The 16,423-nt window shown below is 45.0% G+C and overlaps 1 protein-coding gene across 1 annotated transcript in view; it reads left to right on the top strand.

Annotated features, from left to right (window-relative positions):
• Window positions 1–16,423, top strand: part of SF3A3 (splicing factor 3a subunit 3) — a 29,874-nt gene that overhangs the window by 9,098 nt on the left and 4,353 nt on the right. The window contains exons 8-15 of the mRNA XM_006158590.3: window positions 2,451–2,589; window positions 3,259–3,327; window positions 3,976–4,043; window positions 4,208–4,315; window positions 9,589–9,658; window positions 12,143–12,307; window positions 12,389–12,499; window positions 13,611–13,701. Coding sequence (XP_006158652.1) covers window positions 2,451–2,589; window positions 3,259–3,327; window positions 3,976–4,043; window positions 4,208–4,315; window positions 9,589–9,658; window positions 12,143–12,307; window positions 12,389–12,499; window positions 13,611–13,701 — 821 coding nt within the window. The remainder of the gene's footprint in view (window positions 1–2,450; window positions 2,590–3,258; window positions 3,328–3,975; window positions 4,044–4,207; window positions 4,316–9,588; window positions 9,659–12,142; window positions 12,308–12,388; window positions 12,500–13,610; window positions 13,702–16,423) is intronic.

Below are 16,423 nucleotides of genomic sequence, written 5' to 3'. Positions count from 1 at the left end.
AAAAAGAAATTTGTAGCACTTGGCTTTAGACAAAGGTGTGTCTGTGGGCACATTTGAGGATTAATGGTTTATGCCCATACTGTTCTTAATCTTGTCTCTCTTTTTTTGGAGAGGTTTTTGCTATAGGGCGTGTGCACTCGCCAGAAAGACAGAGAGAGACAGAGAGACAGAAAGCAAGAAATCACCCCCCAGGGGGGATGGCCACACCGCAATCACTTCTCCTCCATTCTCCTCTTGGGGTCTTGGGCACGCACTCACACGTGCCCAGCGTAAGCTTACACCACTGGGTCTGGGACTTGAACCGTGGTCGACTACATGGGCGTCCAGCGACATAGCCATTATGCCAACTGCTGGTCCCAGTCTTGTCTCATTTTAGGAGGAAGTTCTCATTTGTGGACCTCTATGTCTATAAGGTTTAATGGGAAAAAATAGATTTTCTGATTGTGGCTGTGGTGAGATGCCTGGGTCTGATGTATAAATGGAAAATTACGTTTATTCGTTATCCACCTGGTTAGTGATCTTGTACCTCTCACTTTACTCATTTTTTTGTTTCCTTTTTAATTTGCCAGAGGGCACATGTGCTTGCTGGAGAGAGGGTGAGGGGTCAAGCATCCCCTGCCCCAGGGAGGTGCGGTCTCACACTGCAGTCCCTTTTCTTCCATTTCTCCGTCTTCTCAGGATTTGGGGCAGACACGCACACTCAGCGTGTTTCTCAAGGCCCAAGATTTGAACCAGGCAGCTGGCTACGTGGGGTCTGGCTCCATTAAACACCAGGCCCCACACCAGCCCCTCATTCTCTTTTTACCTAAAATCTTTTCTGTATGAGTTGGATTAAAACTTTAGGATTTCGCATTGTGTCATGAGAATGAAACAAGGTAGGGGAGATCGGAATCAAAATGACATGTCAAGGGGCCAGCAGATGGTCTTACGGTTATGTTGCTGGACTCCCACGTGGTCGACCACGGTTCAAGTCCCAAATCTGGTGGCGTAAAGTCACGCTGGGGACGTGTGCGTGTAATGAGAACTATGTTAGGATTGAAAAATAAGTTCTAAGTACTGACAAATTATTATTTACCTCAAACTAAGAATTCATATTTATTCTCTACAAAGAAAATTTGAGCTATGTAAAAAAAAAAATATGGCAGATTGGAGCCAGCAGGTGGTGTGGTGGTTAAGGGTGCTGGACTCCCACATGGTTGACCTGGTTCGAGTTCCGGACCTGGGGGCTTGCTTTCTGACTTTACTCATTTTTTGTTTCCTTTTTAATTTGCCAGAGGGCACATGTGCTTGTTGGAGAGAGGGTGAGGGGTCAAACATCCCCCACCCCGGGGGTAGGGGATGTCCCTTTCTGGTCAGAAGAAAATACATAAAATACATAAATAAATAAAGTGAAACAAAATAATTCTTAAAAGAAAAAATCTGTCTATTAAAAAAAAAAGTACTGGACTCCCACATGGCCGACTGTAGTTCAAGTCCCAGACCCTGCAGCTTGAAGGTCATACTGGATATGTGAGCGTGCCCAAATTTCAAGAGCAGAAGGAAGGAGAAGAGATTGTGGCATGGCCATCCCTCATGGGGATGATTTCTTGCTTTCTGTCTCTGTGTCTCCAGCAAGTACATGTGCCCCATAGCAAAAATCTCCCCAAGAAAAATAGACATGTTGGAGAATGTGTAGACTCATTTAAAAAGCAAGGTTTTTGTGTTTTGTTTTTTTTTTTTAATTGCCAGAGGGCATATGCACTGACAGAGAGAGAGAGCAACAGAGGGCAGAAGCACCCCTCATAGGTCATGGTCAATTTCTAATCCATTCTCCTCCATTTCTTCATTCTGTTGGGATTTTGAGCATGCAATCATTTGAACCTGGCATGTTTCTCAAGCTGCTGGGACCAGGATTTGAACTGGGGTTGGCCATGTGGGATCTGGTTTTCTGATGCACTAGGCCATAGGCCTGGCCATCCCCCCCACCTTTTTTTTTGATTTGCTATAGGGTATTTGTACTCACTAGAGACATCCTGGGGAGGGTGGCCACAGTGCAGTTCCTTCTCCATTCTCCTTTTGGGATTTTGGGCACATGTGCCTGGCATGTTTTTCAGATTACCACATCCGGGATTTGAACTACGCAGTCAGCCATGTGAGACCACTGTACCACCTGGATGGTCTAGGAATATTTCTTTTAATTAATTACTTATTTAATTATATTTGTTGTCATTATTTTTAATTTGACCAGAGAGAGATAGAGAAAGGGAAAGTGAGAAAGCAAGCTGCCAGGTCTAGGACTCGAACCACGGTTGGCCATGTGGGAATCCAGCACCTTTAACCACCATGCCACCTGCCAGCCCCTAGAAATATTATTTTAAACACAAGTATTGCTAGAACTTTACTTCAGTATGCAGACAACATACAGAGTATAACAATGGATGGAACCTGTGCATTCTCCACGTCCCCCGCAGGTACTTGGAGATGCTGCTCGAGTACCTCCAGGACTACACGGACAGAGTGAAGCCCCTACAAGATCAGAACGAGCTTTTTGGGAAGATTCAGACTGAGTTTGAGAAAAAGTGGGAGAATGGCACCTTTCCTGGATGGCCGGTGAGCCCCACTGGGGCGTGGGTGTAGGACATGCCGGGAAGTTGGCTTGACTGCTCCCGCGCCTGCCCCTGAGGGAGGGCACTAGCGACCCCTCCACGGGGTCAGTGTGGCCGCACGGCATCCCTGCTGAGTGTGCGGGTGTTGTTCCTGTACTCTGGAGCAGGAGCAGTCAGGGCTCACTCACCATGGACCAAGCCCAGCATTCCCACCAAACATATCCGTACTGCAGTATAGTTCCTGCTGGCCAGAAACTGGTTAGATCATGTGCTGGGAATCATACTCACCCCTGGGGATAAACCTGAGTTTTCCTGAACTCCCGGGAGCCAGTGAACCATCTGGTTTTGCTCTGTTCCTGAAGGTCTTTGATCCTTATTCAGAAATGTGTATTAGGAGCCAACCAGCATCTGGCAGTTTAGACTTTTCCTTCCCTTCATTGTTTTTTTTTTATTATTAATTATTTAGTTTTATTTATTATTATTTTAATTTGTTATAGAGCACGTGTGCTCACCAAAGAGAGAGAGAGGGAAAATGAGAAAGCAAACTGCCAGGTCTAGGACTTGAACCACAGTCAGCCTTGAGGAAGTCCAGCGTCCCAAACACCATGCCACCTGCTGGCCTCTTTTTCATCTTAAATCTGGATCTTAATGCAAAGCATATTGTTCTTGCCAGAAAGAGACGAGCAGTGCCCTGACCCATGCTGGAGCCCATCTCGACCTCTCTGCTTTCTCCTCCTGGGAGGTATGTTGTCTGCAGCTGCAGTACCGACCTGGCCTATCCACCTGTAAGAGGGGCCGCTTGCTCTCCTGTCACTAATACCATGATGTGTTATGATAGGACATCATTTCCTAGGACCGGCTTCTACAGAAATCATAGACAGACAGAAAGAAAACAAAATTAACTGCTTTGAAAAGGGTGAGATAATTCTTTTTTTTTGGAGAGGTTTTTGGTATAGGGTGTGTGCACTCGCCAGAGAGACAGAAAGCAAGAAATCACTCTCCAGGGAGGATGGCCACGCCATAGTCCCTTCTCCATTCTCCTCTCAGGATCTTGGGCGCCCGGCTTGAGTTTAAGTCCCACTGGGTCTGGGACTTGAGCTGTAGTCGACTACATGGGAGTCCACCGACTTAGCCATTACGCCATCTGCTGGTCCCAAGGGTGAGAGAATTCTAATCACGTTAAGCTGTAGCACAGTTCGTGGAACACCGCTAGAACATGACTACAGAGTCAGTCCTTGGATGGGTTTTAAAGTACTGCCAGCAGATCAGCTGCGGAGCTTCGGAATGTGTGATCCTACCACAGCCTCAGGAACACCCACGTAACAGCCTACATTCGCTGTTTCCAAAATGTACCTATGTAATATTGTAACGTGTCTCTTTTCTTGTACAGGAGTTGGCCTCCCTGGGTCTGGACAGATTGAAATCTGCACTCTTAGCTTTAGGCCTAAAATGTGGCGGGTAAGAGAATGAATGGTTTTTCCATCAGCACCATCCTGTCAGCTGTGTTTGCATGCTCATCTAAGTGGACTGTGTACTTTTTTTTTGGTCACCTACACTGCAAAAATGAGGAAGCGTGTATGTTAAAGTAACTCTGAAATCCTTTGCTCCGCCTGTCTCTTTAGGACCCTGGAAGAGCGAGCCCAGCGGCTATTCAGCACCAAAGGAAAGTCCCTGGAGTCACTTGACACCTCTCTGTTTGCCAAAAATCCCAAGTCAAAGGGCACTAAGCGGTGAGTGGCCACGATGGCGCCTCTGCGTACGTTGTTATTCCCGTGTAGAACTTATACCACAGTGAGGTTTGAACGCCTGTTAGCACTATTACTGGTTCGTACAGCTCCAGTCTGCTCTGTTGCTCTGCTGATGGCCCAGAGGGCTGTCACTATTAACAGACACCAAGGACCTCTTCAGTGATGGAAAGGCTGCGAAGTTTCTATTGCCGAAGTGGTATTCTAGGTACCCTTGGTTACCTCAATACCTTTGAGAGAACAAAAGCCTAAATCAGTTCAAAAAATATTTTTCTTTTTCTTTCTTTCTTTCTTTTTTTTTTTTTTAAAGAATTATTTAATTTTTATTCTTTTTTTTGTGTTTAAAGAATTATTTAATTTTTATTCTTTTTTTTTGTGGAGGTTTTTGCTAGAGGGCATGTGCACTCACCAGAAAGACAGATAGAGAGAAATCACCTCCTGGGGGGATGGCCATGCCGCAATCCCTTCCCCTCCATTCTCCTCTCAGGATCCTAGGCACGCACGCACACGCACCCGGCATGAGTTTAAGCCACCAGGTCCGGGACTCGACCCGCAGTCGACTACATGGGAGTTCATTGACATAGCCATTACGCTAACTGCTAGTCCCCATTCATTTTTATTTTTAGTTTGACCAGAGAGAGAGACAGAGAGAGAGGGTAAGAAAGCAAGCCACCAGGTCCAGGATTCAAACCATGATCGGCCACGTGGGAGTGTCCAGAGCCTTAACCACCAAGCCACCTGCTGGTCCCCCCAAAAATATTTTTCTAACCTTATTTTACTGATAGCAGTTGAGTCTGTATTAGAGCCACATGTTTGTACAAGGCATTTTTTAAAGAATTATTTGAATTTATTTATTCATTTATTTTAATTTGCCGAGAGAGTGAGAAAGAGACCAGAGACAGACAGAGGGAAAGTGAGAGAGCAAGCTGCCAGGTCCAGGACTTGAACCGCAGTCAGCCATGTGGGAGTCCAGAGTGCTTCACCACCATGCCACCTGCTGGCCCCTCTGCGAGGCATTTGTGTGTGTGTGTGTGTGTTTTCTAATTCTCACAACCCTGGAAAGTAGTTGTTTGTGGAAAACGCAGGGCTTGAAGGTAAGGTGTCGCAGAGGATTAAGACACGAGATGAGGAAAAGGTTAAAATGGGGGCTAAAGCTTTCTTGGAGCAGAACCAGAACTGCGCCAGAGCAGAGCCCGTTTATTCCGAATTAAATCATAAGCAGTGAGTGAGTTTAGCCCTAAAGAACAGCGTATAGTATACATGACATTCTTTGTAGGCTATGTCTTCGGCACAAGATTGATAGCTATCATTAAGTTAGTACTTTGACAGTGCCTTGGCTTGTGGAATGTGCATCTTGATACATAGCTCATGCCTGGAGCTCCATCCTGTTGACCATGCAGTCCCTGTGGCTTTCTGTCTGGGAATGAGGTTGCTTTCAACTCCCCCTGCATTCTTCCCTTCTGGCTTACCTCTCAGGCCTAGGCTGGTTTTCTGTGTCTAATATTTCCCCCTTTTTGTTTATGATGAATCTTATGTAGCATTACTGTGTAGGGGGCGTCTTGGGCTGCACAAGTGGTGGCTCATCGTCTGCATTGCCAGACTATACATAAAAGAATAAAAGAACAAAGTACCAGGATTAATAAAATTAGAGAAGAAGATCTAAAAATTTTGAACTGTTTTAAAGGATTTAACTGACTCAATCTATCAGCAATACTTCTGAGAATTTGAGAGCCAGAAAGTTGTTGTAAATTACTTTTAAAGGTATTATAAATTTCACTTTGTAATGCTTAGAATATTTAAAGGTAAATTACTCTGGCCTAATAAGTTTTGTCTAGTATTAGTCCAAGGAAAACAAGTACAATTATAATGTAAAGGAGTTATACAAAAGGAAGGAACATTCTAATTACATTTTAAAGCTAATTGTTTTTGTAAGCTAACAAATTGAGTTTTTAAAACAATTATTTATTTAATTTTATTTATTCATTTTGTTTATTTTAATTTGACCAGAGAGACATAGAGAAGGGGAAAGTAAGAAAGCAAGCCACGAGGTCCAGGACTTGAACTGTGCTTGGCCATGTGGGAGTGTCCATCGCTTTAACCACCAGGCCACCTGCTGGTCCCTTTCAGTGGCTTTTTTAGACAAGTACAACCCATAAGGTTCTAGTCTATGATGTTCTCATAGGAAGTGTTAGTTAGCACTTGTTCTGATTTACTTTGGCATGTTTTTCAAGTTATTCAATTTTGTAATTTGGAAACTGTTATGAACATGTAGTTTATAAATAGGCAAAAATAATTTAAACTTTTAATATAGAACAGAACAAGTTTATTAATAGGTTTAATTTAATACCTTTCATTTTTGTAAACTAGGTCAACAGTAGAAATACTTAAACTTTATGTTAATTAAAGTATATTAATTTATTTAAAGATGACTTAGACATTTTATGAATCTTTATTATTTTAATTAGGTACAAATTTAAGATCTCAGATTATTTAAAAAATGTATTTGTAAATACCCCATTTATAATTATTTAAATTTCTTTTAACCATTATGTATTGATTATCTGTAAAAAAAAATGTTTAGTCATTAATTCTTTCATTGTTGTTAGTTAGATATTTATCATGTAACATGTACTCTATAGCATGTAAATACCAGGTGTTTTATTAAACTAATCCCATTAAGACAAATACGTTGCTTGACCAATAGAACTTTGGACAAAATACATGTTGGAAACTGTGGAGATTTTCACTTATTAAACCTTTTTTTTTAATCGTATTCGAAGCCAGCTATTTATTACATATTTAGTCCCTTTCTTTTTCTTTCTTTTTTTTTTTTGAGAAGTTTTTGCTATTGGGTGCATGCACTCACCAGAAAGACAGAGAGAGACAGAAAGCGAGAAACCAGCCCCCGGGGAGGGGGTGGCCACGCCACAACCTCTTCTCCATTCTCCTCTTAGGATCCTGGGCACGCACACACACGTGTCCAGTGTGAGTTTAAGCCACCGGGTACAGGATTTGAACCACGGTCTACTACATGGAAGTCCAGCAACAGCCATTACACTAACTGCTGGTCCAAGTCACATAAACTTTTATGCTTTTAAGGTCAATTTGTATAAGCGCTCTTATTAGCCACATTGAATAGAATTTTTAAGGCCCTTTATCACATAGACACATGACAGACAACACATAATATCTATGTACATACACACTCACACTAGCAAAAAGTCTCATAATCTTTGGAAAGTTCTTTATACATTCTTTTTTTTTTTTTTTGGAGAGGTTTTTGCTATAGGGCGCGTGCGCTCACCAGACAGAGAGAGACATAGAGACAGAAAGCGAGAAATGACCCCCCGGGGGGATGGTCATGGCGCAATCCCTTCTCCTCCAGGATCTTGGGCACGCACGCACACACGCCTGGCGTGAGTTTTAAGCCACTGGGTCCGGGATGCGAACCGCGATTGACTATGTGGGAGTCCAGCGACATAGCCATTACGCTAACTGCTGGCTCCCGACATTTTTTTTTTTTTTAAAGAAGTTTAGAGCTTAACCCTTAGATGTTTACTGCTTACTCAGGCTTTGTTAGGAAGAAGACAGTTTTTAAATGACTGAATATTTTGGGCCAACAGAAAGGGTCTGTAGAACTGAGAAATCTTGACATTTGAACCCCATAATTGTAGGTCTTGAATTGTTCTTGTTTAGTATCTGCTCAAAAGTCAAAGAAACGTGTTGAAATCTGTCTGTTTATGAGGCCTGCCAGAAAAATAATTATGCAAATCAGTTTTAATCTGTTTAAGCTCAGTAAGAGAAAAAAGGCTTGTATCATAGGAGAATAAGGGACAGTAATAGTCTTAGCAGAGTGTCATAAAAAGAATTATTAGAAGAAAATGTAGGCGCTATAGGCTTTACAGACGTTTGCATGTGTGCATTTTTTTATAATTTTCATATCCTGGAGCTTCAGTTCATACGGGGTCTAAAGCTGAACGAGCAGCTGAATTTTGAGGCAAAAGCTCATTAGAAGAGTCTCATTTTTAGGTGGGGAGAGAATTTCCCTTTTGTAGGTGGTGGACTTTCTAAACCTGAAACTTAATCCTCCAGAGATCCATTTGTTCTCTCTCTGTTTGATTCCAGCTTATTAGATGGAGTTTCCTTCCCAGAGTCTGACTGAAGTGGCTCTAAAGCTAACGAGATGAGATTACAAGGGGACCATAGAGAGAAAGGCACAGCGTCGCCCTGCTGACGAGCCCGCCTCAATGTCGAATAACTAGTCTTTGTTTATAACTGAGGGCATTCTTTTCCAGAGGGAGTAAACCAATAGCAGTGTTTACGGACCAAGTAAAAAATTTTTTCAAAGTTTGTCTTTTTTTTTACCTTAACCCCAGAGCTATTGAGTAGAGTCTGTAAGATTCATATATAAAATTCATAATTAGAAGTATTTCCCATTCTTACCCTGTGCTGAATTCCAAAGGTCTAACTCCAACTCAGAAATCCTTCCGGTCCCTGGGAACCAGCAATTAGCGTAATGGCTATGTCGCTGGACTCCCACGTAGTTGACCACGGTTCGTGTCCCGGACCCGGTGGCTTAAAACTCACGCCAGGCGCGTGTGCGTGTGTGCCCAAGATCCCAAGAGGAGAATGGAGGAGAAGGGACTGCGGTGTGACCATCCCCCCTGGGGGGTGATTTCTCGCTTTCTGTCTCTATGTCTCTCTCTGTCTGTCTGGCGAGCGCACGCGCCCTACAGGGAAAATCTCTCCAAAAAAAAAAAAAGAAATCCTTCCGGTCCCTCCAACACTTAAAAATTTTTATTTCTTTCTTATTTATTTATTTTAATTTGACCAGAGAAGGACAGAGCGAGAGAGAGAAAGAGTGGGAAAGTGAGAAAGCATGCCACCAGGTCCAGGACACGAATCGTGGTTGGCTATGTGGGAGTCCAGCGCCCTTAACCACCACTCCACCAGCTGGCCCCGTGCCTATAATTTTTTATTTTTTATTTTTTTCAGTTTGATCAGAGAAGGACAGAGCAAAAGAGAGGGAAAGTGCGAAAGCAAACCACCAAGTCTGGGACTCAAACCACAGTTGGCCACATGGGAATCCAGCGTCCTTAACCACCACACCACCTGCTACCCCCCCCCGCCCCACCCCCTGCTCCCCCCCCCCGTGCCTATAATTTTTAATGCAGCTATGGAATCAGTATCCCAGCTATAGAGAGCAAAGCCTTGGGTGAATGAACCCTTGAGTAATACAGCTTATTTCTTATTCTCAGAGACACCGAGAGGAACAAAGACATTGCTTTCCTAGAAGCCCAGATCTATGAATATGTAGAGATTCTTGGGGTGAGTAACTGATTCTGCTGATGGCTCTAAATGCTACAATGTAAGGAATATGGGAAGGAGGGACATGGGGTATTTTTTCAGGTTCAGAAGAGGAACAGACAGGTGTTAAACTAGTTCAGCACCAAATTGGGGTCTCAGAATACTCAGCCTGTCAGTAACTTCCTATTCTGTTATTAGGTGATAGTTCCCAAGTCGCCCAGCTCCCGTAAGGCCAGGCATATAGAATAGACTTCCCCGTTGACCCAGAGTGGTACAAGTTTTTGAGCTTTGGAATACCCAGGGGGTGTTCTAAGAAGCAGACACCCAAAGGAAAGTAAGAGAAAGGCTACTCACAGCAGCTTTCCAGCTGTGACTTACTGTGAAAACGCATTACCTACACATCCAGAGCCTTGAGAAATTTAGTAGGGTTGGAGCGTCAGCAGTGCAAGGCTGGCTGAGATGCTCTTTCAAGGAGAGCCAAAGGGGGGCTGAGGTTGGAGAAAGGCCCAGCCTGACTAAGAGTGAGTAGTGAGAGGGCTAGCAGGAAAGTAGACTTCTTTCTGGGAAGAGAAGTGAAGAAAGGCCAGCATTTCTCCAGAGAGGATGGCCAGTGTCCAAGTGTCTTCCAGGAGTCTGCTCTGTGCGGTTCGGCCGATCTCAGAGCCTTTCTCTGGACAGATGCTCACTCAGTGTTTTCAGTGGGTGTCTGGCTCAGATCGCTTGTTTACATGTCGTTGTCAGTTGCCGTGGCATTTTCACTCTGCCCCTGTTGAGGACACCCATACAAAAGCTGTAAAATTGGCCACCGATTTGTCCTGTTAGGACTGTGCCTATCCAAGCATAAAGCGGGTGGAGGGCTGCAACAAGTTTCCAAATTGGTCATGGGTTGGTCTAAAAGGTAAATGAGGGCCTGGGGGAGATAGTCCTCCACCTTCCAATCAACGGTGCCACTAGCTGAGGAGTTCACAGATTGTGAGGAAACGTTCCACCTTCCAATCAACGGTGCCATTAGCTGAGGAATTCACAGATTGTGAGGAAACGTTCCGTCTCGGATTTCTCAGTGACTGTTTGAGACAAGTCATCAAAGGTCCAGCCAGACATCAGGCACAGAGGACACGTGTTCTCCGTAAAGAACTCGGGCTGGGCTTGTGTGGGCGGCAGTCTGAATTGCCGGTCCTCTGAAGATGGCTGGCAGGCCATCGACACCATCCTCTTGACATGAACTATGCCCACCGCTTTCTCCCTACTTTGGGAGCACGTTGCTTTCCCTGCCAGGGGAGGCATCTTTATCTTTGGAATTGTGATCTGTCCCAGCCACACGGTTTCCAGAAGTTGCTCTCATATACTGATGAGAGTTTGACCATCATTTCACCATTTACTGATGTTCGTCGCCTTCTGGGCATCATGCTGATGCAGTAGGGAATCTGACCCAGCCTCTTGCCCTTGAAAAAGCCAAGTAGTGGCTGAGAGAGACAGACAGTTGCGAGACTGTGTGATACATGCATAGTACACTGAGGCCGAGTTTTCCAAGTGAAAAGAGGAAGATGTTTCAGGGAGAGGAAATGACGCACACAGAGGCGCAACATCATGAGGAGAAACTGTATGTTCAGGAACTAATGAGAAATGCAGTATGCCTAAAATACATCTTGTGAGAAAGAAGGGTTAGAGGAAAAACAGGATGCTGTGTTGGAATGTAGACTTTGTCCCATCAACAGTAGGAAGCTACTCTTTTTTTTTTTTTTTTAAGAATTACTTTTATTTAACTTCATTTTTCTTCTTAAAATTTGCTGTAGGACACGTGTGCTCACCAGAGAGAGAGAAAGCCACTAGGGTCTGAGACTCGAACTGTGGTCAACCATGTGGAAGTCCAGTTCCTTAACCACCACGCCACCTGAAAAAAAAAAAAAGCCACCAGGTCCAAGACTCAAACCACAGTTAGGTCACAGGGAGGGCCGGCCTCTTAAACCACCACACCACCTGCCAGCCCCATGGAAACCACTCTTCTTTTATTTTTTAAAAGAATTATTCTATTTTATTTCTTTATTTTAATTTGACCAGAATGGGACAGAGTAAGAGAGGGAAAGTGAGAAAGCAAGCCGACAGGTCTGGGACTTGAACCGTGGTCAGCCATGTGGGAGTGTCTAGTGCCTTAACTACCACATCACCTGCCGGCCCCAAGGAAGCCAATCTTTAATAAGCAGTTGGGTATGCCATTAGATGACACATAGAAGAAGCCCTCCATTCTCCTCTCGGGATCTTGGGCACACATGCACACACGCCTGGCATGAGTTTAAGCCACTGGGCCCGAGACTCGAACCGCGGTTGATTACACGGGAGTCCAGTGACCTAGCCAACTGCTGGTCCCATGACTTGCTTTTTATTTTACAAAAAAGAGCCTTATCCTTGGAAGTGAGGGGTCAGCAAGGTTTATAGGAAAGCGGGAATGTCCCTTCTTGCCCATACTAGTTTCCCTGATTTTCCTTTTCCTTTATGAATCCGCCTTAGGAACAGCGACATCTCACTCATGAAAATGTGCAGCGCAAGCAAGCAAGGACAGGGGAGGAGCGAGAAGAGGAGGAGGAAGAGCAGATCAGCGAGAGCGAGAGAGAAGACGAAGAGAACGAGATCATTTACAACCCCAAGAACCTGCCCCTCGGCTGGGACGGCAAAGTAGGTGCAGGCCCCCCACCCCATGTGAAAGTGGGTGCAGACCTGGCGTGACTGATAGGATTTCTCCCTCGTTTCTTTTAGCCCATTCCCTACTGGCTGTATAAGCTTCATGGCCTCAACATCAACTACAACTGTGAGATCTGTGGCAACTACACCTACCGAGGGCCCAAGGCCTTCCAGCGGCACTTTGCTGTAAGTAATTGAAGGCTGTTTCCCCTGGGAAGTGAAGTCGGAGCCCGAGACTTTCAGAGGAGGAGATGGGAGCAGCCCGTGTTTAGAGCCAGAGCAATAAGAGAAGTGTTAGCCTTGGGTACCTAAGACAATTACGGAGACATTCAACCCCTGGCTGTTGGAACCTCATTTTGGTTTTCTCTTGCTTGGTCTCCTAACTTTTCTGTCATTTGGTTAACATCTCAGACCAGTCTCTGACTGGCCCTTTTTTTTTCCCTAGGAGTCCATGCGCTTTGCTAGAGAGAGGATAAAATCATCCCCTGGGAGGGTGGCCAAGCTGCAACCCTTCCTCCTCCATCTACCTCTTCGGATCTTCCACACGCATGCACATGGCACCCGCAGTGTTTTCAAGCTGCCGGGTCCTAGATCCAAACCATGCAGTTGGCCTTGGGGGATCCAGCTGCCTTAACCTCCACACCACCTGCTGGCCCTCTTGCATCTTTTCTTAATACCACATCACCAGTCTTCTTTACTTAAAAAGACGGCACCAGGGGCTGGCAGGTGGCATGGTGGTTAAGGTGCTGGACTCCCACACAGCTGATCACGGTTCAAGTCTCAAACCTGGAGGCTTGCTATCTCACTTTCTCTCTCTCTCTCTCTCCTTCTCTCCCTCCCTCCCTCCCTCCCTCTCCCTTTTTCTCTGATCAGAATAAAGATAATAACAAATAAAATAAAATAGATAAATATTTAAAAATAAGAGATGGCACCAACCTGCCATCACTAACCCTCCCTCACACTGGTCATGGGGCTTGCTGGGTCTGTGGCAGGTTCTCTCTTTGCACGGGAAGTGACTATGTACAGTGGGTGCGTTTTCCTGTGGTCTTGACCAGAGAGCTTATCAGTAAAGATGCTGGATCTAGAGGTGAGGTTTTATAGATCAGTCCAACGAGGCAACAGCGCGGGCTCTTTGAAATGCTCACCTTTTATTCGTCTCGGGCAGCTGTTCACAGACATGAACCTCAGAAGGAACGCTGTCTGCTGGTGGGGTCTTGGGGACAGGGTTAGGAGTAGGAAGGAGTTAGTGCCCTCAGTTGCTGTTGCCATTTCTCATTGCCCTCGTGCTTCTCTCTAGGAATGGCGTCACGCTCATGGCATGAGGTGCTTGGGCATCCCCAACACTGCTCACTTCGCTAATGTGACACAGATCGAAGACGCCGTCTCCTGTAAGTAACCTTTGTCACGTTGCCGAGGCCAGGCCAGCAGCCACTCTTACAGTTCACTGTCCCATCCCGTATCTTCAGGCCCAAGGCTAGTAGGCCGTGGGTGTGTGAGAGCTAGCGCAGCCGTGCAGCTATGGCTTGCTGTTGTTTATTTGCCAGAGGGTGCGTGTTCTTGCGGGTGAAAGCTGGGGGGAGAGAGAGGGAACGCACTCCCAGGCTGTCCTTGAAACCACAGGTCCAGCACACAAAACCCAGTCAGCCACGTGTGTTTCACCTGCCTTAGCCAGCCTGCCACTGGCTGACCCAGGGTTCCGTGTTCTTCCTGTTTTACCCCTTCTCTGTCGTGGCTCACCATAGGGAGACGGAGAAGGGGTTTTACCCTCCTTGGCTCAGTTTCAGGTGCTCATGGTCAGATGTACATAGCACACTATTCAGCTGCAGAGTCAGCTAACTCCTGTGGCTCCCAGCTCTGGAATTGTCGAACCCTCCATTGCAGAGCCAAATAGAGATGGCCTCGTAGGGGCCAGCAGATGGTGTGGCGGTTAAGGTGCTGAATTCCCCCATGGCCAACCACAGTTCGAGTCCTAGACCCAGTGGTTTGAAAATCATGCCAGGCGTGCATGTGTGAATGCCTCAAATCCTGAGAGAATGGAGAAGTGATTGTAGCATGGCCGTTCCCCCTGGGGTGACTCCTAAATTTCCCTCTCTGTCTCTGCCTCTCCCTGGTGACCACGCAGGTCCTATCACAAAAACCTAAAAAAAAAAAAAATAGTTCCATGCCCTCATCCTGTTTGCACAACACGCTCACCCCACAGTGCTGCTCTTGGCACACCGCTTTCTCCCTCCCCACGCCTTCTCTCTGAGCTGTAGTGTATAGTGAAGGCAGCTCTTGCCCTTGCTCTGCATGAGCTGTTTCAGTTTTCAAAGCCTGCCATCCTCTTTCTCACTCGGTACCTCGATTTCTAATACGTGCAAAGACGAGAGGTATCTGCAGCTGGCTCCAGTACCTCAGCAGTTCCATTGGCTTGTCTCCCAGGGATGGAGATGACAATATGCAGTCACGCAGGAACTCCAACACGTTCATGGAAGTGTGTGTTAAGAAAAAACTTTAGATTTGGGGACCAGTAGGTGGTGTGGTGGTTAAGGCGCTGAGCACTCCCACATGGCAGACCACGGTTCGAGTTCTAGACCTGGTCGCTTGCTTTCTCACTTTCCCTCTCTCTCTTTCTCTCTCTGTGTCTTTCTCTGGTCACATTAAAATAAATGAATGAATAAATAAAGTTAAATAAATAATTCTTTAATAAATAAATAAATTAATTTTTTAAAAAAAAGAAAAAAACTTTAGATTTCAAAGATGTTTTGTACCACAATGACTTGGTACTATAAATCCATTTTCTTTGGGCCAGCAGGTGGCATGGTGGTTGGGGTGCTGGATTTCCACATGGGCCGACTGTGGTTTGAGTCCTGAACCTTGCAGCTTGCTCTCTCTCTCTCTCTCTCTCTACCAAGAGCATATATCCTATAGCAAATTTTAAAATAATGATGATAATAAAGTTAAAGAAAATTTTGAGAGGTTTTTGCTATAGTGCACACTAGCCAGAGATCCAGGGAGACAGAAAGCGAGATCACCCCCTACAGGGGATGGCCATACCACAACTCCCTTCTCCTCCAGTCTCCTCTCTGGATTTTGGGCATGCACGCATATGTTCCTGGTGTGAGTTTTAAGCCGATGGGTCCAGGACCAAACCACAGTTGACTACATGAGAGTCCAGCAATATAACCATTATGCCATCTGCTGGTCCCAAAATTAAATTCTTTTTAAAAAAGAATTATTTATTTACATTTATTATTATTTTTAAATTTGACCAGAGAGAGAGAGAAAGGCAGAAAGCCAGTTACCAGGTCCTGGACTCTAACCATGGTCAGTCATGTGGGAATCCAGTGCCTTTAACCACCATGTCACCTGCTAGCTTCAAAATTAAATAATTTTTAAAAAATACATTCCCCCCCCCAAAAAAAAAATACATTTCTCATGAACTTTCTCAAGTCCCTTACACTTGCTGAACTGCCAGGAAGACACGTCCCCTTCGAAGGGTTGGGGTGGGGAGTAACCCTTGGCGCAGCCATTACACTGGGATTATTCGCTTGTTTAGATCATTCTCTTGAAGTTTTTCTTTTCCCTCTTAGAGATTTAGCTTGGAGTGAGGTAAAGTTGAACAAAAGATAACCAAAAGCCCTGTGGAATTGTCACTAAAATTCCCATTTACGTAGTTGGCTGTGTTTTGTCAATATTCTCACTAGGTATAAATCTACCTATGGGGACCAGCAGTTAGCATAATGGCTATGTTGCTGGACTCCCACGTAGTCAACCACGGTTCGCGTCCCGGACCCAGTGGCTTAAAAAATAACTCACGCCGGGCGTGTGTGCGTTCGTGCCCAAGATCCCAAGAGGAAAATGGAGGAGAAGGGATTGTGGCGTGGCCATCCCCCCTGGGGGGTGATTTCTTGCTTTCTATCTCTTTGTCTCTCTCTGTCTGTCTGGTGAGTGCACATGCCCTATAGCAAAAACCTCTTTTAAAATATCTACGTATAAAATGAACTAGTTACATCAAGTTAAAAAATCACTATCTTGTTTATGATGTGTAGGAGATGTAAGTGGGTTTATTTTTTTTATTTATCTTTTTTCTTTTTCTTTTCTTTTTTTTTTTTTTGAGAGGTTTTTGCT

This window comes from Tupaia chinensis, unplaced genomic scaffold (genome assembly GCF_000334495.1).
Source record: "Tupaia chinensis unplaced genomic scaffold, TupChi_1.0 Scaffold000604_1, whole genome shotgun sequence".
Classification (NCBI taxonomy): Eukaryota; Metazoa; Chordata; class Mammalia; order Scandentia; family Tupaiidae; genus Tupaia; species Tupaia belangeri.
The sequence above is the reverse complement of the archived record's forward strand: the minus strand, read 5'-3'. Positions and strand labels throughout refer to the sequence as shown.